The 20,893-nt window shown below is 42.6% G+C and overlaps 1 protein-coding gene across 1 annotated transcript; it reads right to left on the reverse strand.

Annotated features, from left to right (window-relative positions):
- Positions 1–1,575: 1,575 nt before the first annotated feature.
- Positions 1,576–8,445, reverse strand: LOC132891536 (zinc-binding protein A33-like). Its single transcript, XM_060929210.1, has 6 exons — positions 7,854–8,445; positions 3,666–3,761; positions 3,346–3,573; positions 3,195–3,217; positions 2,990–3,108; positions 1,576–2,355 (listed from the first exon to the last, which is right to left on the reverse strand). Exons 1-6 carry the CDS (start codon positions 8,250–8,252, stop codon positions 1,820–1,822), a joined length of 1,401 nt encoding a protein of 466 aa, XP_060785193.1. The 5' UTR covers positions 8,253–8,445; the 3' UTR covers positions 1,576–1,819.
- Positions 8,446–20,893: the final 12,448 nt, after the last annotated feature.

A 20,893-nucleotide genomic window follows, 5' to 3' on the forward strand; every position in this document is an offset into this window, starting at 1 on the left:
GAGGGGGGGGAGAGACCGACACAGAAGGGAGAAATGGGAGGGCACCACGGGTGCGGCGGGCCGGCTGGGGTGGGGCCGGCCCCCGCCTCCGTGGTGGGGGAACGGGGCAAGGATGAGACACAGGAGGAGAGGGGGAGAGAGAGAGAGAGGAGAGGGGAGAAAAGGTTGTCTGCTGTCCTGCCGTCGGGACAGCCGCCAAGTGGTCCTCTGCCAGCTCGATTGCCTGATCCAGCGACGCCGGGCGGTGGCACTGGACCCACTCTGCAGCTCCGGCTGGTAGACGCGCGATGAACTGCTCCAGCGCCACCTGGTCGATGATCCCCTTGGCGTCGCAGTTGTCGGCCCTCAACCACTGCCCGCAAGCGTCCCAGAGTTGCTGGCCAAACGCGAATGGCCGGCCGACTTCCTCCAAGCGCAAAGCGCGGAAGCGCTGCTGTTGTTGCTTGGGGGTGAGCCCCACACGCTGGAGGACGGCCTGGCGAAGGTCCTCATAGGCCAGCCGGCGGTCGGCGGGGAGCTGTAGCGCGGCCAGCTGCGCCTCTCCCGTTTAGCAGGGGGAGGAGGCGCGCCGCGCACTGTTCCACCGGCCACCCCAAGGTCTCTGCTACCTGCTCAAAGAGCGTGAGGAAGGCCTCGGGGTCATCCTACGGGCCCATCTTCGTCAGGGTGAAGGGGGATGGCCCCGCGGCGGTGGACCCCGCCGACGTGAGGAGGTGCCGGAACGCCTGTCGCTCTTCCTGCTAAGCCAGCACCAGGGCCTCGAACTGCTGTTCCTGTTCCTTCCAGAGGGCGACTCGTGCCTGGTGCTGGCTTTGCTGGGCCGTGGCGAGGGCGTGGACCAGCTCGGCGAAAGGGGAGGACTCCATGGGGCTCTTCTGCTTCGGCGCTCCAAGTCCCAGGTTTCAGCACCACTGTAGCAGTTCGGATGGGTGAGTGGAGCACAGAAGGGCTGCAGGCCAGAACTGAGTTCACAAAACCCGTTTATTTTAGCTTTTCAGCCTTAACTATACACATACACACACACACACACACACTCCAGTCGTCTGGTTGGGGAGAGAGCCCTCTCTGTTCTCGCTCTCTTCCTTAAATAGGGCGTGGTCACTGGGGAAGACACACAAACACATTAAATCAACCTCAGGTGCAGTGATTCTGCTACTTACCTTCCCCGACTCCGCCCTCCAGTCACAGACCGACGCTTGGCCACGCCCCTGCTTCCACACCATGTAAAATATATCTATTATAAGCATGCACCTTCACATACAGTATGCACGCACAACCCACGCACACAGACACAATTCTTTCCATAATGTTTTACTCAGAATTGATTTGAATTTGTGAATCATCACCTAATGCAGCATGAGCAAGCAAATCCATCTGATCTTTACAAAACCACAAACTGCTGGTGGAGGGAAACTTAGAGCTTAAATTCTCCTCCACTGCACAGTTACACACACACACACACACAGCTAAACATTTCATCCAAGATTAACAGCAAACGCTAACAAGTACAAATACAGTAAATACATGAGCTTTCAAATTCTCAGTTTATTTAAAACTATTTAAAATACATCAATAAAATTAAATAATATTTTAGCTTTTCAAGACAGTGTGCCATTATTTCACTTATTATTTTGACTTCCTCATACTTTCAAAATATATCATGATAATATATTTTAAGACATCTTATTATTTGAGTTAATTCATTATTTCAAGATATTCTGTCAATACAGGGTTTCCGGGGGGGCGATGACACACAAAGAACACTAATCTTTTAATCTGCAGTATTTTATTAATGAACTGGAATAAAATAACATCAATGCTAACTGATCTGATTCACTCTTACAGAGCACTCAAGTGGGAGGATCCTTATGGAACCAAAAACACCTAGGAATGGCAGTAATTTATCAGTAAATGTGTGTGTGAAAGTGTGTAAGTGTGTGTTAGTGAGAGGGTCGGAGAATGACAGTTTTCCTCTGTCCCAGTCCAGCTTCACTCTGATCTTCTGGAGTTTCTGTGCTACTGAGAGCTGAGTGGCTCTATTCGGTGTAGAAACCGCGTAATATTTACCATCATAATACCGCACACACCAGATTCCACTTCTGGAGATTATCTCCCCCTTCCTCTGAGCAGATTTTGTCATCACACCCACACTCCACCGTGTACAGTCTCCAACTTCCACATCCCAGCAGTGTGTCCCTGAGTTAAAGCCCTCAGATCCCAGGATATACCAATATTCATCAAATCTCTCTGGATTATCAGGAAGTTTCTGTTTCTCATTGCTGCGTCTCACACTTTTCAGATCATCAGATACAATGAGTCCAGGATGAGCAGTGTTGGGGTCCAGAGTTACAGGTGCTGAAAACACACACACAAACACACACACACACCTTTTTACATTCTGTTTTGATGGAGCTAATCTAATTTAATCATTACATTAGCATGGAACTAGATAACATTTGCCGAAACCAAAGAAATGATAACTGTAATTACAAAGTTCATTAATAAACATGAATAAGTTAATAACATGCCTTGTGTCCTTTTCTTTGTGTGTTTAAATTACCAATGTAAACAATCTTTATAATAACTGTAACTCTAAAACTTTTGTAAGCTGCTGAAACGCTCCATTTTTTTACTCAGTCCCTCTGCTCACACTTCAAACACTGAACAGTCTGATGGAAATAGAAGCTTTTCAAAATAAGACTTCCCTTACATTACATGAGTTCAACATGAAAGGTGAATAAAAAATTAAAATAAACAAACAAACAAACAAACAAACAAACTAATTAATTAATTAATCAATCAATTAATTAATTAATAGTAATAATTCGAAAACAGTATATAAATGAATCATATGATAATGACCACATTAGGAATACTAACAAAGGCAGAAAAACAGAAAGAAATAAAAACAATTTATTTTCAACACACACACACACACACACACACACACACACACACACACACACACACACACAGTTAAGAGTCTTACTGTATTGGATGGTGTACTGCATCTTCTCCCAGACTCTGAACTGCAGGTTGGCCAGATGTTTTGCCACATGGATCAGTGCTCCTGAAAGCTCCTCTGGATGCTGCAGTGTGCTCTGGGCTCTGCAAAAACATTCAGGAGTCAGTGTTGCTGTGGGTTTGGATTCAGAAACACAGAGAATGAGAGAGACAGGAAGCGCATCACTCACCTTTTCACTGTGGCCTTGTAGTTCTGTAAAACAACAAAGCAAATATCAGTGGATATGATTTACATTTTTACACCACTGAAATGTGACGTTTCTGATGATGGAAAGAAGTTTTACTTTCTCACAGTATAAATACTGACTAAATGACCCTCACTTCTAACAACGAAACGTCTTCAGCTCTCATCTCTTCTATGGCTTTGATTGTGTCTGAAAGAGAGGATATGTCTTTGCTCAGCTTCTCAATCTTCTCCTTCATCATCTGACTCTTCTGCTCCTCTTCCTCTCTCAGTGCAGTGATCCTGACTGCCTCTTCATCTCGTAGAAACTGGTGAAGCTTCTCAAACTCCTCCTTAATCTGACGCTCTGTGTGTTGGGCCTGAATCTACAGTGAAGAGAAAATCAAATGAAACATAACTGAATATGCAATGAAGCAAAATATAATGAGAATATTAAACCCATGTTATTGATTCTAACCTTTATATGTTTTGCAGTCTGACTCCAGTTCAGTTTACAGTCTTTAAAGATCTTCAGTTTCTCCTGTAGGGGTTTCAGTGCAGTTTTGAGCTTCTCCTGAAATACATTAACACACTGCATGGAGTCTCTGTGTTTTAAACATTATTTGAACTCAGATGAACTAAATTGATTACAAAGTAATTGTCATAATTATGAGGAACAGCATTTGTTCACGTGCAGTGGCGGCTGGTAGTCTTTCAAACAGGGGAGGCTGGTCGGTTACGATATTTCCAGATTTTAAAAGAAAAAACACATCAGTTTTGCCCATACTCTTGCCTCTGATCTGGCTGATTGTTGGCAGGGTCACAAACTGTGAAATAACAGGTTCTTTTGGCCCATTAGCCTACTGTCCAATATACATGATGGTGGTGGGGGGGGCAGGGGTATATTTTAACATTTTATATTTTAAAATTGTGGCATGTTGTTTAAAAATTGACCTCGGCTGTGTTTTTGTTTAAAAATGTTTTCCAAATTGTAGCTGTGTTTAATTCATATCCAGAAAAACATATATTCCAATATAATATACTCAGCATAAACATTTTAAATAGATTCTATATTTTTGGTCCATCCATGACATATTACTAAAGTAGCCTATTTACTGTTGTTGATGTGGGTCACTTGCTATTAGCCAATTCACTTTCTCGTACCAGGAGAGCTGAAAGGAACGAGTATTATTCCCTACCTTTTTCACCAAGTCAATTTGAGGCGTTGGTCTACCCTCCTCTTTAATTTTAATTTTTTCCTCGAAAGGAAGACTGGCAAATGGCTTCGCCAAAATTAAATCAGCAATGCTTGGCATCCGTGCGCAGCTTTCTTGCTAGCTGACTAGCCCCCTCAAGTTCAAGTTCAGTTACTCAAATAAACGAAATTTCTGGAACTAAGATAGCAAACTTGACAACACTATATTTACACTTTATTTACAATGAAAATATATACAAACTAAAAAAGCTGGTAGAAACCATATGTAATGAATGAAATCGAAATGTAAGCTGATCTCTTACAATACACCACAGCGCTTGCGAATCCGCATGGGACTGAACTGATGTTGCCAGATACTGCTGATAGTCCGGGAGCCAAAGGCCCAAATTTGGCTGAACCTGGCTTCGTCGGTTAAAGTTTTTTTTTTTGCTGTTTGTTGTTGTCCAAGGTCTACTCATTAAGATAAGAGAGGGTGCCCGGTGATATCCCTTGGGCAATTCCGGATATTGGCCCTTTATTGTTGGATGTGCTGCAGTCATAGCCTAAATTATGACATTTTGACATTCTTCACTTTATGTTCACCAAAGTCTATATATCATACTTATTTTTGTGTTTGTTAACATAATAGGATGAGTTTAAGGCCTGGGGGTGGGGTTCCAGCCATGGTTGGGGGTGTGGCCATGCAATTGGGGGCGGGGCTTATACCAAAAAGCCCTTTATTACTCTATTACTTTGGTTGTTAATGCGAGCCTTAAATTATTAGGCATACACTCCATTGTCATCCTTGTGTTTACTTCTGCAGGGGCATATGAGGGACACAATTAGCTAATTCAAGCCAACTTGTGTAGCTATCTTGCTAACTCTATCAATCACACTGCCCCCAAAAGATCACAGCACGCATAAGCTAAGCAGAGAAACTATTTGACTGTAATCATGAAAGAGCAGTGACATGTACTCACTGCTCACCAGTGAACTAGACCCATAGTTTCACAACACTGGCTAGCACACCCAACTCTCACCTAGTAAATGCTAGTCACTGATTTTTTTAAGCTAATACATTAAGCTAATAGATTGCTTATTTTAACGATATTGACTGTTGAAATAGTAATGTCCCTGGTTCCCTAGTAAAATTCAGGGCATTGTCCCCGATTATCATCTCAAAAGTCTGTTAACCTTACCCTCACCCCCACTCCAAACCACACTGCTTGTGGACTGAGAGTCATGTGCACTAGCCAGTCCACTGACTAGCACGACTTTTAAAATGTTGGGCAGTAAGGTTTCCTTAAGCTAATACATTAAGCTAATAGATTGCTTATTTTAACGATATTGACTGTTGAAATAGTAATGTTCCTGGTTCCCTAGTAAAATTCAGGGCATTGTCCCCGATTCACCCCCACTCCAAACCACACTGCTCTTCCACTGACTAGCACGACTTTTAAAATGTTGGGCAGTAAGGTTTCCTTAAGCTAATACATTAAGCTAATAGATTGCTTATTTTAACGATATTGACTGTTGAAATAGTAATGTTCCTGGTTCCCTAGTAAAATTCAGGGCATTGTCCCCGATTCACCCCCACTCCAAACCATACTGCTCTTCCACTGACTAGCACGACTTTTAAAACGTTGGGGAGTAAGGTTTACTTAACATTCTCCTCTGTACTAGCTGGCATCCAGTACATAAGCATATTTTTACAGACACTAAGCAATGGCAAAGGGTTTAGAGGGTTTTTTTTTTCATCTGAACTCTTAGTTCTTTCCTTAAATAGTTTTTGTGTTTTGTGTGTGTGTTTGCATACTGTATGTAATCATTTTACATAATTATTGCTCATTAGTGTGTGTGCATGTGTATGTGTGTGCGTGTGCATGCATGCATGCACGTACATGCTTTATGTACTGTAGTTCTTGTATCAAAATTGTTAATTTTGCAAATTTATGAAAGGGTCAATTACACGTTTGACTAATTTGAATGACAGTAAAGCGTGAATACTGTACAGCCAATTTGGTTAATTGAAAATCAGTATCTTTTGCTATTCTTGTGTGTGTGTGTGTGCGCATGCTATATATGCCATTTTGCATGCTTGATATATTGCATACTGTAGTTTTACATAGTGGATCACTGGTGTGAGTGTATATGCATGCTGTATATAGTTCTATTGCATGCTGTCTATAGTTCTTTTACATAGTGGATCACTGGTGTGAATGTATATGCATGCTGTATATATTTCTATTTCATGCTGTATATACAGTAGTTCTTTTGCATAGTGGATCACTGGTGTGAGTGTATGCATGCTGTATATAGTTCTATTGCAGGCTGTAGTTCTTTTACATAGTGGATCACTGGTGTGAGTGTATACATGCTGTATATAGTTCGTTTACATAGTGGATCATTGGTGTGAGTGTATGCATGCTGTATATAGTTCTTTTACATAGTTATTGGTCATTAGTGTGTGTGTGTGTGCATGCTGTATATAGTTCTTTTGCATGCTGTATAGTTCTTACATAGATATTGATCATTATTTTGTATTAACTGTAGAGTTTATGTAATACTTGTATAAAAATCACTAATTTGGAAAAGTTATGAAAGGGTTAATTAACCCACATTTGATGTATTTGAATGACAAATATAGAGAAAAATGTGAATACCTATCAGATACAGCCAACTTGGTGCATTTAATATCAGTATTTACACTGATATTATTTTTTTTTGTATTTTCTTCCATTATTTGGGCATATAGGGCATTAAAGGGTTAATATATTAAATTGCCCAAGGGATATCACCGGGCACCCTCTTAAATCTTGAAGAGCTACCTCAAATCTATAAGATAAAGCAAAAAAAAAAACTTTAACCAAAAATTCCGGGTCCGACCCCATGGCTCCCGGACTATGACGTTATCCAGCCCAAAATATGTTCAAAACCCGCCAAAATGCACTTAAAACCGCCCAATCTGGCAACACTGTACCGCTGCCTGTCTATAGTTGAAACGAGCTGTCAATCAAAGAAAATATCCGGCCGCTTTCACCAATCACCAGTCTCCTCGCGGAAACTGCCATGTCCCTCCCATGTGAGGCTCGGAGTGCGTGGGCAGGCGTTTTCGCAGTATTTGTCCAATAATCGTCTTGCATTTTGAGATTGACAAGCACATAGCTCCCAATCCACTGAGGCTGGGCTGCATCGCGCTGTCACGAGGGGGAAAAACTCACGCACACATTAGGCGAACTGGGGAAAGTTATAATGGAATGATTTCGCACTGTAGTTGGGTTGAGCACATATATTTCTATGATTCTGGATCTGAAATAGCAATGTTATAAGGTCGGCTATAACATAAGCCTAGCACAATTCATCCTACACGATGTTCGTCATTTTTAGAGGAGGCTGAGCCTCCCTCGTTGTCTTAGAGCAATCGCCCGTGTTCACGTGTGAGCCATGAGTTCATATGTCCATTTTATTTACCTTACAGTCTGTTATTGCCTCATCAATGGGGCAGAATTTGTGGTTGGTGTGTTTTCTTGAATCTCGACACACCAAACACACCGGCTGTTGATGATCCAGACAGAAGAGTTTGAGTTTCTCACTGTGCAGAATGCAGACTGTTTCAGACCCTGATGAAGATCTCTGACTTCTCTCCTGAAACAAAGTCTCACACAGGTTCTTTAAGGCCAGGTTTATGGGAGGCTGAGCCACAGATGACTTCCTCCTACAAACAGGACATTCTCTGGATCCTTTGGTCTCCCAGAACTGCTGCAAACACACTTTACACACACTGTGACTGCAGTGCAGGAAAACAGGATCCTTGAAGATTTCACGGCACACAGGACAGGAGAAATCCTCCTCTGAAAACTTAGAAGCCATTTTATTTTGCTGCTGTTGTTGTTCTCTTTAGTCCGAATGCTCAGAGTTTCACTTTCACTTCTGTAAAAAGTAATCACACCCTGATTTCAGGTTTCTTTAAAGTTAAATAGATGACTTTGTAGGTTCAGTTAATCATCACTTCCTTTCACAGTGCTGAAAATGAGACTCGGATTTGTTCATAAACTGAGAATAAATCTCAACTTACCAGAGCAGAACACTGCAGGCTGTTAATGAAGGACTTCAGTCATGTCAGACTTGGCACTTCCTTAATAGGAGGAGTTTTCGAGAGACACGTTATGACCTGTTATTCTTCTTTATCTATTCTTTGGTAGAACAACTTGTGTGCTTAGGGTCATTGTCTTGCTGCATGACCCACCTTCTCTTGAGATTCAGTTCATGGACAGATGTCCTGACATTTTCCTTTAGAATTCGCTGGTATCATTCAGAATTCATCGTTCCATCAATGATGGCAAGCCGTCCTGGCCCAGATGCAGAAAACAGGCTCAAACCATGATACTACCACCACCATGTTTCACAGATGGGATAAGGTTCTGATGCTGGAATGCAATGTTTTCCATTCTCCAAACATAATGCTTCTCATTTAAACCAAAAAGTTCTATTTTGGTCTCATCCGTCCAGAAAACATTTTTCCAATAGCCTTCTGGTTTGTCCACGTGATCTTTAGCAAACTGCAGATGAGCAGCAATGTTCTTTTTGGAGAGCAGTGGCTTTCTCCTTGCAACCCTGCCATGCACACCATTGTTGTTCAGTGTTCTCCTGATGGTGGACTCATGAACACTAACATTAGCCAATGTGAGAGAGGCCTTCAGTTGCTTAGAAGTTACCCTGGGGTCCTTTGTGACTTTGCCAACTATTACACACCTTGCTCTTGGAGTGATCTTTGTTGGTCGACCACTCCTGGGAAGGTTAACAATGGTCTTGAATTTCCTCCATTTGTACACAATCTGTCTGACTGTAGATTGGTGGAGTTCAAACTCTTGAGAGATGGTTTTGTAACCTTTTCCAGGCTGATGAGCATCAACAACGCTTTTTCTGAGGTCCTCAGAAACTTCCTTTGTTCATGCCATGATACACTTCCACAAACATGTGTTGTGAAGATCAGACTTTGATAGATCCCTGTTCTTTAAATAAAACAGGGTGCCCACTCTCACCTGATTGTCATCCCATTGATTGAAAACACCTGACTCTAATTTCACCTTCAAATCAACTGCAAATCCTAGAGGTTCACATACTTTTGCCACTCACAGATATGTAATATTGGATCATTTTCCTCAATAAATAAATGACCAAGTATAATATTTTTGTCTAATTTGTTTAACTGGTTTCTCTATATCTATCGGTACTTTTAGGACTTGTGTGAAAATCTGATGATGTTTTGGGTCATATTTATGCAGAAATATAGAAAATTCTAAAGGGTTCACAAACTTTCAAGCACCACTGTATGTTTCATTTGATTTCCTCTTCACTGTAGATTCAGACCCAACACACAGAGCGTCAGATAAAGGAGGAGTTTGAGAAGCTTCACCAGTTTCTACGAGATGAAGAGGCAGTCAGGATTACTGCACTGAGAGAGGAAGAGGAGCAGAAGAGTCAGATGATGAAGGAGAAGATTGAGAAGCTGAGCAAAGACATATCATCTCTTTCAGACACAATCAAAGCCATAGAAGAGGAGATGAGAGCTGAAGACATTTCGTTCTTAGAAGTGAGGGTCATTTAGTCAGTATTTATACTGTGAGAAAGTAAAACTTCTTTCCATCATCAGAAACATCACATTTCAGTGGTGTAAAAATGTAAATCATATCCACTGACATTTAGTTTGTTGTTTTACAGAACTACAAGGACACAGTGAAAAGGTGAGTGATGTGCTTCCTGTCTCTCTCATTCTGTGTGTTTCTGAATCCAAACCCACAGCAACACTGACTCCTGAATGTTTTTGCAGAGCCCAGAGCACACTGCAGCATCCAGAGGAGCTTTCAGGAGCACTGATCCATGTGGCAAAACATCTGGCCAACCTGCAGTTCAGAGTCTGGGAGAAGATGCAGTACACCGTCCAATACAGTAAGACTCTTAACTCTGTGTGTGTGTGTGTGTGTGTGTGTGTGTGTGTGTGTGTGTGTTGGAAATAATTTTTTTTTTTCCTTTCTGTTTTTCTGCCTTTGTTAGTGTCCCTAATGTGGTCATTATCATAACATGATTCATTTATATACTGTTTTGGAATTATTATTATTATTATTATTTTAATTTTTTAATTCACCTTTCATGTTGAACTCATGTAATGTAAGGGAAGTTTTATTTTGAAAAGCTTCTATTTCCATCAGACTGTTCAGTGTTTGAAGTGTGAGCAGAGGGACTGAGTGGAAAAATGGAGCATTTCAGCAGCTTACAAAAGTTTTAGAGTTACAGTTATTATAAAGATTGTTTACATTTGTAATTTAAACACACAAAGAAAAGGACACAAGGCATGTTATCAACTTATTCATGTTTATTAATGAACTTTGTAATTACAGTTATCATTTCTTTGGTTTCGGCAAATGTTATCTACAACCCCGATTCCAAAAAAGTTGGGACAAAGTACAACTTGTAAATAAAAACGGAATGCAATGATGTGGAGGTTTCAAAATTCCATATTTTATTCAGAATAGAACATAGATGACATATCAAATGTTTAAACTGAGAAAATGTATCATTTAAAGAGAAAAATTAGGTGATTTTAAATTTCATGACAACAACACATCTCAAAAAAGTTGGGACAAGGCCATGTTTACCACTGTGAGACATCCCCTTTTCTCTTTACAACAGTCTGTAAACATCTGGGAACTGAGGAGACAAGTTGCTCAAGTTTAGGGATAGGAATGTTAACCCATTCTTGTCTAATGTAGGATTCTAGCTGCTCAACTGTCTTAAGTCTTTTTTGTCGTATCTTCCGTTTTATGATGCACCAAATGTTTTCTATGGGTGAAAGATCTGGACTGCAGGCTGGCCAGTTCAGTACCCGGACCCTTCTTCTACGCAGCCATGATGTTGTAATTGATGCAGTATGTGGTCTGGCATTGTCATGTTGGAAAATGCAAGGTCTTCCCTGAAAGAGACGTTGTCTGGATGGGAGCATATGTTGCTCTAGAACCTGGATATACCTTTCAGCATTGATGGTGTCTTTCCAGATGTGTAAGCTGCCCATGCCACACGCACTAATGCAACCCCATACCATCAGAGATGCAGGCTTCTGAACTGAGCGCTGATAACAACTTGGGTCGTCCTTCTCCTCTTTAGTCCGAATGACACGACGTCCCTGATTTCCATAAAGAACTTCGAATTTTGATTCGTCTGACCACAGAACAGTTTTCCACTTTGCCACAGCCCATTTTAAATGAGCCTTGGCCCAGAGAAGACGTCTGCGCTTCTGGATCATGTTTAGATATGGCTTCTTCTTTGAACTATAGAGTTTTAGCTGGCAACGGCGGATGGCACGGTGAATTGTGTTCACAGATAATGTTCTCTGGAAATATTCCTGAGCCCATTTTGTGATTTCCAATACAGAAGCTTGCCTGTCTGTGATGCAGTGCCGTCTAAGGGCCCGAAGATCACGGACACCCAGTATGGTTTTCCGGCCTTGACCCTTACGCACAGAGATTCTTCCAGGTTCTCTGAATCTTTTGATGATATTATGCACTGTAGATGATGATATGTTCAAACTCTGCAATTTTACACTGTCAAACTCCTTTCTAATATTGCTCCACTATTTGTCGGCGCAGAATTAGGGGGATTGGTGATCCTCTTCCCATCTTTACTTCTGAGAACCGCTGCCACTCCAAGATGCTCTTTTTATACCCAGTCATGTTAATGACCTATTGCCAATTGACCTAATGAGTTGCAATTTGGTCCTCCAGCTGTTCCTTTTTTGTACCTTTAACTTTTCCAGCCTCTTATTGCCCCTGCCCCAACTTTTTTGAGATGTGTTGCTGTCATGAAATTTCAAATGAGCCAATATTTGGCATGAAATTTCAAAATGTCTCACTTTCGACATTTGATATGTTGTCTATGTTCTATTCTGAATACAATATCAGTTTTTGAGATTTGTAAATTATTGCATTCCATTTTTATTTACAATTTGTACTTTGTCCCAACTTTTTTGGAATTGGGGTTGTAGTTCCATGCTAATGTAATGATTAAATTAGATTAGCTCCATCAAAACAGAATGTAAAAAGGTGTGTGTGTATGTTTTCAGCACCTGTAACTCTGGACCCCAACACTGCTCATCCTGAACTCATTGTATCTGATGTTCTGAAAAGTATGAGACGCAGAGATGAGAAACAGAAACTTCCTGATAATCCAGAGAGATTTGATGAATATTGGCGTATCCTGGGATCTGAGAGCTTTAACTCAGGGGCAAACGGCTGGGATGTGGAAGTTGGAGACTGTACATGGTGGAATGAGGGTGTGATGACAGAATCTGCTCAGAGGAAGGGGGGGATATTCTCCAGAAGTGGAATCTGGTGTGTGGGGTTATGATGGTAAATATTACGCAGTTTCTACACCACATCCATTCACTCAGCTCTCAGTAGCACAGAAACTCCATAGGATCAGAGTGAAGCTTGATTGGGACAAAGGAAAACTGTCATTCTCCGACCCTCTCACTAACACACACTTACACACTTTCACACACACATTTACTGATAAATTACTGCCATTCATGAACGTTAATGGTTCCATAAAGATCCTCCCACTTGAGTGCTCTGTAAGAGTGAATCAGATCAGTTAGCATTGATGTTATTTTATTCCAGTTCATTAATAAAATATTGCAGATTAAAAGATTAGTGTTCTTTGTGTAAGCGTCATAACCCCCCGGAAACCCTGTATTGACAGAATATCTTGAAATAATGAATTAACTCAAATAATAAGATGTCTTAAAATATATTATTATTATATACTTTGAAAGTATGAGGAAGTCAAAATAATAAGTGAAATAATGGCACACTGTCTTGAAATAACAAGGTATTAACTCAAAATAATGACTTAGCATTTAATTAAAATCACAAAAGAGTGTTTAAATGCAGAATGAGCTGTAAAGATTATTTAATTTTACTGATGTATTTTAAATAGTTTTAAATAAACTGAGAATTTGAAAGCTCATGTATTTACTGTATTTGTACTTGTTAGCATTTGCTGTTAATCTTGGATGAAATGTTTAGCTGTGTGTGTATGTGTGTGTGTGTGTGTGTGTGTGTGAGAAACTGTGCAGTGGAGGAGAATTTAAGCTCTAAGTTTCCCTCCACCAGCAGTTTGTGGTTTTGTAAAGATCAGATGGATTTGTATGTTCATGCTGCATTAGGTGATGATTCACAAGTTCAAATAAATTCTGAGTGAAATAAATTCACTTTGTTCATTCTGATATTAAACATTGTTAATCTGCATAATGGAACAATTAAAATATGCACAAATAAATACGTCCATAATCTGTGTAATGTTTATTATTAATAGTTAAAATATTAATGATGTGGGCAGTTATATATTTCTACAGATTTGATATCCCGGTTTGTGATCATTATTGAGTCTCTCCCTGTCTATTTGCTCATCACCTGCACTGTGCCTGCTCGATGGTTTTTAAGTTCACTTTGTCCTGACAAATTTTCTGCCTCAAAGTGTTTTAATAAAACCGAACATTTTAACCCAACCTGTATATCCAGAACTGTGCACAAGCCTTTTTCCCCCACACCTTTAATCTGGATTATATTTGATGTGTAATTACACATACGAGTGACAAGTGTCAATTTCAGTTTTACTTTTCCGGCAGTTTCGAGATCCAGACTTGTGTGTGTTGTGTAAAACAAATCATGTATAAAAATGTAGTTTGATGTCTCACACACATCTGGACCTTTATTCGATGTTTGATTAGTTCAATATTAGTATATTTTATGATTATTTTTTGTAATTTGTTCTTTGGAGGAGGTGGAGTTATACTGTGTGTTTATGTCACATGCGATGGAAAAAAAAGGTCTCCTATCTCTGTTCTCCTTGTTTCCTCTGAGTGAGAACTGATACATCCATAAAGATTTTATTTTATGGAAGGATGACGGATGCAGGAGCAAGAAATCAAGAAGGCATCAAGTCGAGTAGTGAGATGCTCCTTATATCTTGATCCATAAAGCTTATCAAGGCACAATATTCCAATGTTTTTCTCAGAAGCCATTGCATGTACAGTGCCCTTCACAATTATTGGCACCCCTTGTAAAGATGAGTGAAAAGGGTTAGAAAAAAAATAGACCATTTAGTGAAGTCGCTTCATCTCACGCTGAAAAAATGAGGAAAAATCCAAAATTTAATTCAAATAAATGTATTCAGAGAAAAACAAATGTCTTATCAAGAAATAATTATTTTCAACAACAAAAAAAATGTTCCACAATTATTGGCACCCCTGGAAAGTATTGTGAACACAGTGCAACAGAAGCATGTTTCCCATTTAAATTGTACATTTTTTTAGTTGATTTGAGTGTCGGAACTTTCAAGCTGTAATCCATGATTTCCTGAGTCTGTTACGAGACAACAGTTTTTCGAAGTACTCCCGAGCCCGTGTGGCTATATTTGTCATATTCGCATGACAGTTTCCCAGGCAGTGCCGCCTGAGGGCTCAAAGGTCACGCACATTCAACAGTGATTTCCAACCTAGCCCTTTATGCACTGTGATGTCTCCGAATTCCCTAAAACTTTTCCAAATGTTATGTACTGTAGTTTTTGAAAGACCTAAATTGTCTGTAATCTTGCACTGAGATTTTTTTTTCATGACGAGCAATTCTCTCTCAAATTTTGGCACAAAGAGTGAGCCACAACCCATCCTTGCTTGCAAAGACTGAGCCTTTGGTGCTGCTCCTTTTATACCCAATCATGTTACCAATTAAGCTGCTTATTGTGAAATCTTCCAAAATGGCGTGACTTGAATATCCTATAAACTTTTCAGTCTTATTTTGCCTCCATCCCAACTTTTTTTTTTGAGTGTTGCAGGCATCAAATTCAAACTTTATTTATATTTACAAACTACAATTAAGTTGGTCAGTAAAACTATTGAAAATCTTTTCTTTGTACTTTTGTCAGTTAAATAAAGATGCACGCGGATTAACAAATCACAGATCTTTGTTTTTATTGCATTTTGGAAAGTATCCCAAATTTTCTCGAAATGGGGTTTGTACACTTTCCCTTTCTGCTTCTCCATGGACACTTATATCTGTGCGTTAGTAAATGGCTATTGGAGCAAAGCATTAGCCTATAGGAACTACATATTTCATTTTCTCTAGATTTGAGACATTTTAACACCAATTATAACATAACCAGTGAAATTGAGGTTTGTTTGTGCAAGATATAAAGCCAACCTTTGATTATCAGAACTGTTCTACAAAATATCTGATTACCATTGTTCATTTTAGGGGTTATTTTGGGGATTAAGGTATGTGTCGAATTTAGAAAGCATGTTGACTTTTCTATAGTCCACACAGAACCAGATCGACCTGTCGATCTTGGGGACCAGGACCACCAGGCTGCTCCAGTCACTGTGGGACTCCTCAATTATGCCCATTTCAAGTAAGGCCTTGAGTTCAAGATGAATGTTTTGGGGGGGTTTTTTTGTGTTCGGGCAAGCAGTATGGGTGGCTACACACCACCACCCCTGGGGGTACTTCAATCTGGTGTTCTATGAGGTGATTGCGGCCAGGAAGGGGCGAGAACATGCCGAAAAATTCCATTTGCAACCTGGCAACCTCTGTGAGTTGGGCCGGTGAGAGGTGGTCTCCACAGGGGACCAGAGCAGCTTGAGCAGCTGCTTTTGTTTTTACCTCTGGCCCCAGCTCCACCCTCTCCAGAACTACCAATGCCAACACCACGGGGATCCCCTCATTTCTGTTTTATCAGGTTGAGGTGCTGTATTTGTAGTGCCTCGCCCCTATTTGTTCACCTCACCTCATAGTCAACATCCCCGATTCACTGTATGACCTCAAAGGGCCCTTGCCACTTGGCGATCAATTTGGAGCTTGAAGTGGGCAATATGAGTACTTTATCTCCCGGTGTGAACTCCCTAAGGCACACACCCCTGTTGTACAGCCGGGCCTGATGTCCTTGTGCCTGCCATAAATTCTCCTGGGTTAAGTGAGCGTGTGGAGCTTTGCGTGCAGGTTGAGAATGTACCGAATTTCATTTTTCCTATTTGAAGGTCCCTCCTCCCAATTTTCCCGTAGCACATCCAAGATGCCGCAAGGCTTATGCCTATATAATAATTCAAATAGGGAAAATCCTGTGGAGGCATGTGGGACCTCTCATACTGCAAATAATAGGGGCTTGTGCCATTTATCCCAATTACATGCATCTCTGCTTACAAACTTCCGAATTAAATTTTTAAGTGTTTGATTGAACCATTTTACCAAGCCATCTGTTTGTGGGTGATAGATGCTGGTGTAGATGGATTTAATTCCCAATAACCCATACAGCTTGCAAAGTGTGTGTGACATAAACATAGTGCCTTGGTCACTTAGGATTTCTTTGGGAATCCCAACTCGGGAGATAATTTTAAAGAGTGCCTTTGCCATATTACATGCAGAAATGTTACACAGCAGGACTGCTTCTGGATATCACATTGCATAGTCCATCAGGACTAAAATAAAGTGATATCCTCATGCTGACCGATCTAATGGCCCGACGAGATCCATGTCAATTCTCTTGAAGGATTGTCTCGATTAGAGGGAGAGGGTGCAAAGGTGCTTTTGGGGTGGCCTCTGGATTTACCAGTTAGCATTCGTGGCATGCCACACACCACCGACAGACATCCCCGCAAATCCCTGGCCAATAGAACTGGGCTATTATTCAGGCTAGTGTTTTATCTTGATCTAAGTGTGCGACCATCAGATTAAAGTGAGCTGTATGGAATATGAGTTTCCTATAATTCTTTGGGATTAATAACCAAGTTATCTGTTCACTGGTTTGAGAGTCCTGCTGTTAGAGTCTGAATGTCTTGAACTCTGGCCACCCACTGGACAGTTGTAGTACTGCAGGTGTGTTGACAGTGTGTTTGTTTTGATGTCCCATGTGCCCTTTGTTTTGGTCTCCTGCCACACCCCCCTCATGCCTTACCCTTGTCACCTGACTCAATCACCATTGTAATCAGTGTCAGCTGTTTACTGTTCAATTCTGTGTGCTGGACTGCTACTTAAGCTCTGTCATTTCTCTGCTCTGTCTCTGATCATCTGACCTTGACTCTGATGTTTGTGAATCTGTTTTTGCCTGTGAAGATTATCCTGTTTGTCCGTGAGTAACCAGTGGAATCTGGAATTCTGCTTGGAACCTTTGATAGTTTGTTCTTATGGGTTTTTGTGGACTGCCTCAGTGACTTTTTGAATCTGAAAGTACTACTACTACCCTCTGTACTTTGCTGGATTTTTTTTGGGATTTTTGTGTGAACTGATTGATTAACTTTGAACACAGAGCCCACAGTGATCTTCTGTGCCTTTTTGTTTTTGGACGTGTTGAGGACTGCATAGAAGCATAATCTTTTCACCTGCCCTGACCCTGTGACTGTGTTAAAAGAATAAACCTGCCAAACTGATCTGCATTTAGGTTTCTGTCTCTGAAACCTTACAGTACGATCAGAGCAGGATGGACCTAGCAGATCCAGAGCACCTGAGGGCTTGTCTCAAACAGCATGAAGTGCTTCTGGGCCGCCAACAAGCCCAACTGGAGGAAGTAGCTGCCAGCATCAGAGACCTGACAGCCCAGATCCAGCCACTTCAACTCTCCCAGTCTGCTTCTGCATCTGCACAGTCCGCAGAGCCTGCCCAGTCTGCCTCAACCGCACAACCAGCCCACAAGCCACGACTGCCCCCACCGGAGAAGTACGCTGGTGAACCCGGTACCTGCCGCTCTTTCCTGTCTCAGTGTACCCTCATCTTCGAGCTGCAACCAGGTACCTTCCCCACCAATCGAGCGAAGGTTGCCTATGTGATTACCCAACTGTCGGGGCGTACCAGAGAGTGGGGAACTGCAGTGTGGGATGCTCAGTCAGCAATCTGTGTGAATTTCCAGGAGTTTTCGACTGAGATGAAGAGAGTCTTTGATCGATCCAAGCAAGGGCATGAGGCTGCCCATGAGCTACTCCTTATGCGCCAGGATCGTAGGTTGGTGTCAGACTTTGCCATTGACTTTCAAACTCTTGCAACCACTACAGGGTGGGGCACTGAGGCTCTCTATGACACCTTCCTTAATGGCCTGTCAGAGGAGATCAAAGATGAGTTGGCTTCTCACGATCTGCCTGGCTCCTGCGAGGACCTCGTCAACCTTGCAATCCGCATTGACACCAGGCTACAGTAACGCCGCCGGGCCAGGACCTTTAGGTCCACAGCAGGAAGGCCTCTTGTCAGTCCAGTCATGCCCCCTCCTTCTCCTCCCACCACCACATCGGTACCAGAGCCCATGCAAGTGGACCGCACCCGCTTGACCCAAGAGGAAAGGCAAAGAAGAATCAACACACGTTCCTGCTTGTACTGTGGCCAACCAGGTCACTTCGTTGCCTCCTGTCTGGCTAAAAGCCAACACTCACCTGTGAGGGGGGTACCGGTGAGCGTGACCCCCATACACCCCTTCTCTACTCAGCGCACTCTTCTCTCAGCTGTCCTCTGGTGGGGAGATCAACAACTGGAGGTGGGAGTCCTTGTCGACTCTGGTGCCGAGGAGAACTTCATCGATGCCAGCCTGGTGAGTCAGTGGAGTCTGCCTACCAAGAGCCTGGAGAAAACCCTGGTGGCCAACGCGTTGACTGGAGTGAAATTGGCCAACTTTACCCACATCACTGCTCCAGTGAGTCTCACCCTCTCTGGCAACCATCATGAACAGTTACACTTTCTTGTCATTAATGCCCCTCATGCTCCAGTAGTTCTTGGCTACCCATGGCTTATTAAGCACAACCCACATGTTGACTGGGTAGGGAGGTGTATTATGGGTTGGAGCCCATTTTGCCACTCAAACTGTCTCCTTCAGGCCCAGACTCTGTCGAAACCTGTCTCTGATGTCAACGAGGAGTTTCCAGATCTGTCAGGCATCCCTCCGGACTATATGGACCTCAAGCCTGTATTCAGTAAGTCCAAAGCCTCTTCCTTACCCCCTCACCGCCCCTATGATTGTGCTATTAACCTCCTTCCCGGCACAACTCCCCCTAGAGGTCATTTGTACTCCCTGTCACGGCCTGAGACGGAAGCTATGGACAAGTACATTCAAGAGTCCCTTGCTGCAGGCATCATCCGCCCTTCCTCATCTCTGGCAGGAGCCGTTTTTTTCTTTGTTGGAAAAAAGGATGGTTCGTTACGCCCCTGCATTGATTACCGTGATTTAAATGATATCACTATTAAAAACCGTTACCCTCTCCCTCTCATGTCCTCAGCGTTTGAACTCCTCCAAGAAGCCAAGGTATTCACCAAACTGGACTTAAGGAATGCCTACCACCTGGTCCGTATCCGCGAGGGGGATGAATGGAAAACGGCCTTTAACACCACCTCAGGTCATTATGAGTACTTGGTCATGCCCTTTGGCCTTACCAATGCCCCTGCGGTTTTTCAGGCCTTAGTCCAGGGGTGTCAAACCTGATCCATAAAGGGCCGTGTGGCTGCAGGTTTTCATTCCAGCCATGCAGCAGCACCCTGATTTGGCTTATTCAATCAACTGACACACCCACCCTTTAATCAAGGGTGGGTGTGGCTGCAAGTATTTGACTGTGTGAAGACAGTTCAGTTGATTGAATGAGCCAAGTCAGGTGTGCTGCTGCATGGCTGGAATGAAAACCTGCAGCCACAAGGCCCTTTATGGATCAGGTTTGACACCCCTGCCTTAGTCAATGATGTCCTGAGGGACATGCTCAACCAATTTGTCTTTGTGCTTTTAGATGACATCTTGATTTTTTCCAAGTCACTCACTGAGCATATTGTCCATGTCCGTAAGGTCCTGAAGCGTCCAGCTGTTTGTGAAGGCAGAGAAATGCGAGTTCCACCAGGAGACGGTCACTTTCCTCGGGTATGTGATCACCCTGGGGGGCATCCAAATGGACCAACGTAAGGTCAAGGCAGTGTTGGAATGGCCCACACCCACTAGTCGACGGGACCTGCAGAGCTTCCTTGGCTTCGCCAACTTTTACCGGCGCTTTGTCCGAAATTTCAGCACTGTAGCCCCCTCACCGCCCTGACCTCTTCAGTGGTCAAGTTCATCTGGACCACAGCTGCAGAGGAGGCCTTTCAAGGCCTGAAGCGGCGATTCACCTCTGCTCCAATCCTGATCCAACCCGATCCCAACCGGCAGTTCATTGTGGAGGTAGAAGCTTCTGAGGTGGGTGTTGGCGCTGTGCTCTCCCAACGCTCTGCTAAGGATAATCGCATACACCCATGTGCCTTCTTCTCTCACTGTCTGTCACCAGCAGAACAGAACTATGACGTGGGGAACAGGGAGCTGCTTGCAGTGAAGCTAGCCGTGGAGGAATGGCGGCACTGGTTGGAGGGCGCCCTGCTGCCATTTTTGGTCTGGACTGACCATAAGAACCTGCAATACATCAGTTCAGCCAAGAGACTCAACCCCCAACAGGCACGCTGGTCCCTATTCTTCTCCAG

Source organism: Neoarius graeffei, chromosome 9 (genome assembly GCF_027579695.1).
Source record: "Neoarius graeffei isolate fNeoGra1 chromosome 9, fNeoGra1.pri, whole genome shotgun sequence".
Classification (NCBI taxonomy): Eukaryota; Metazoa; Chordata; class Actinopteri; order Siluriformes; family Ariidae; genus Neoarius; species Neoarius graeffei.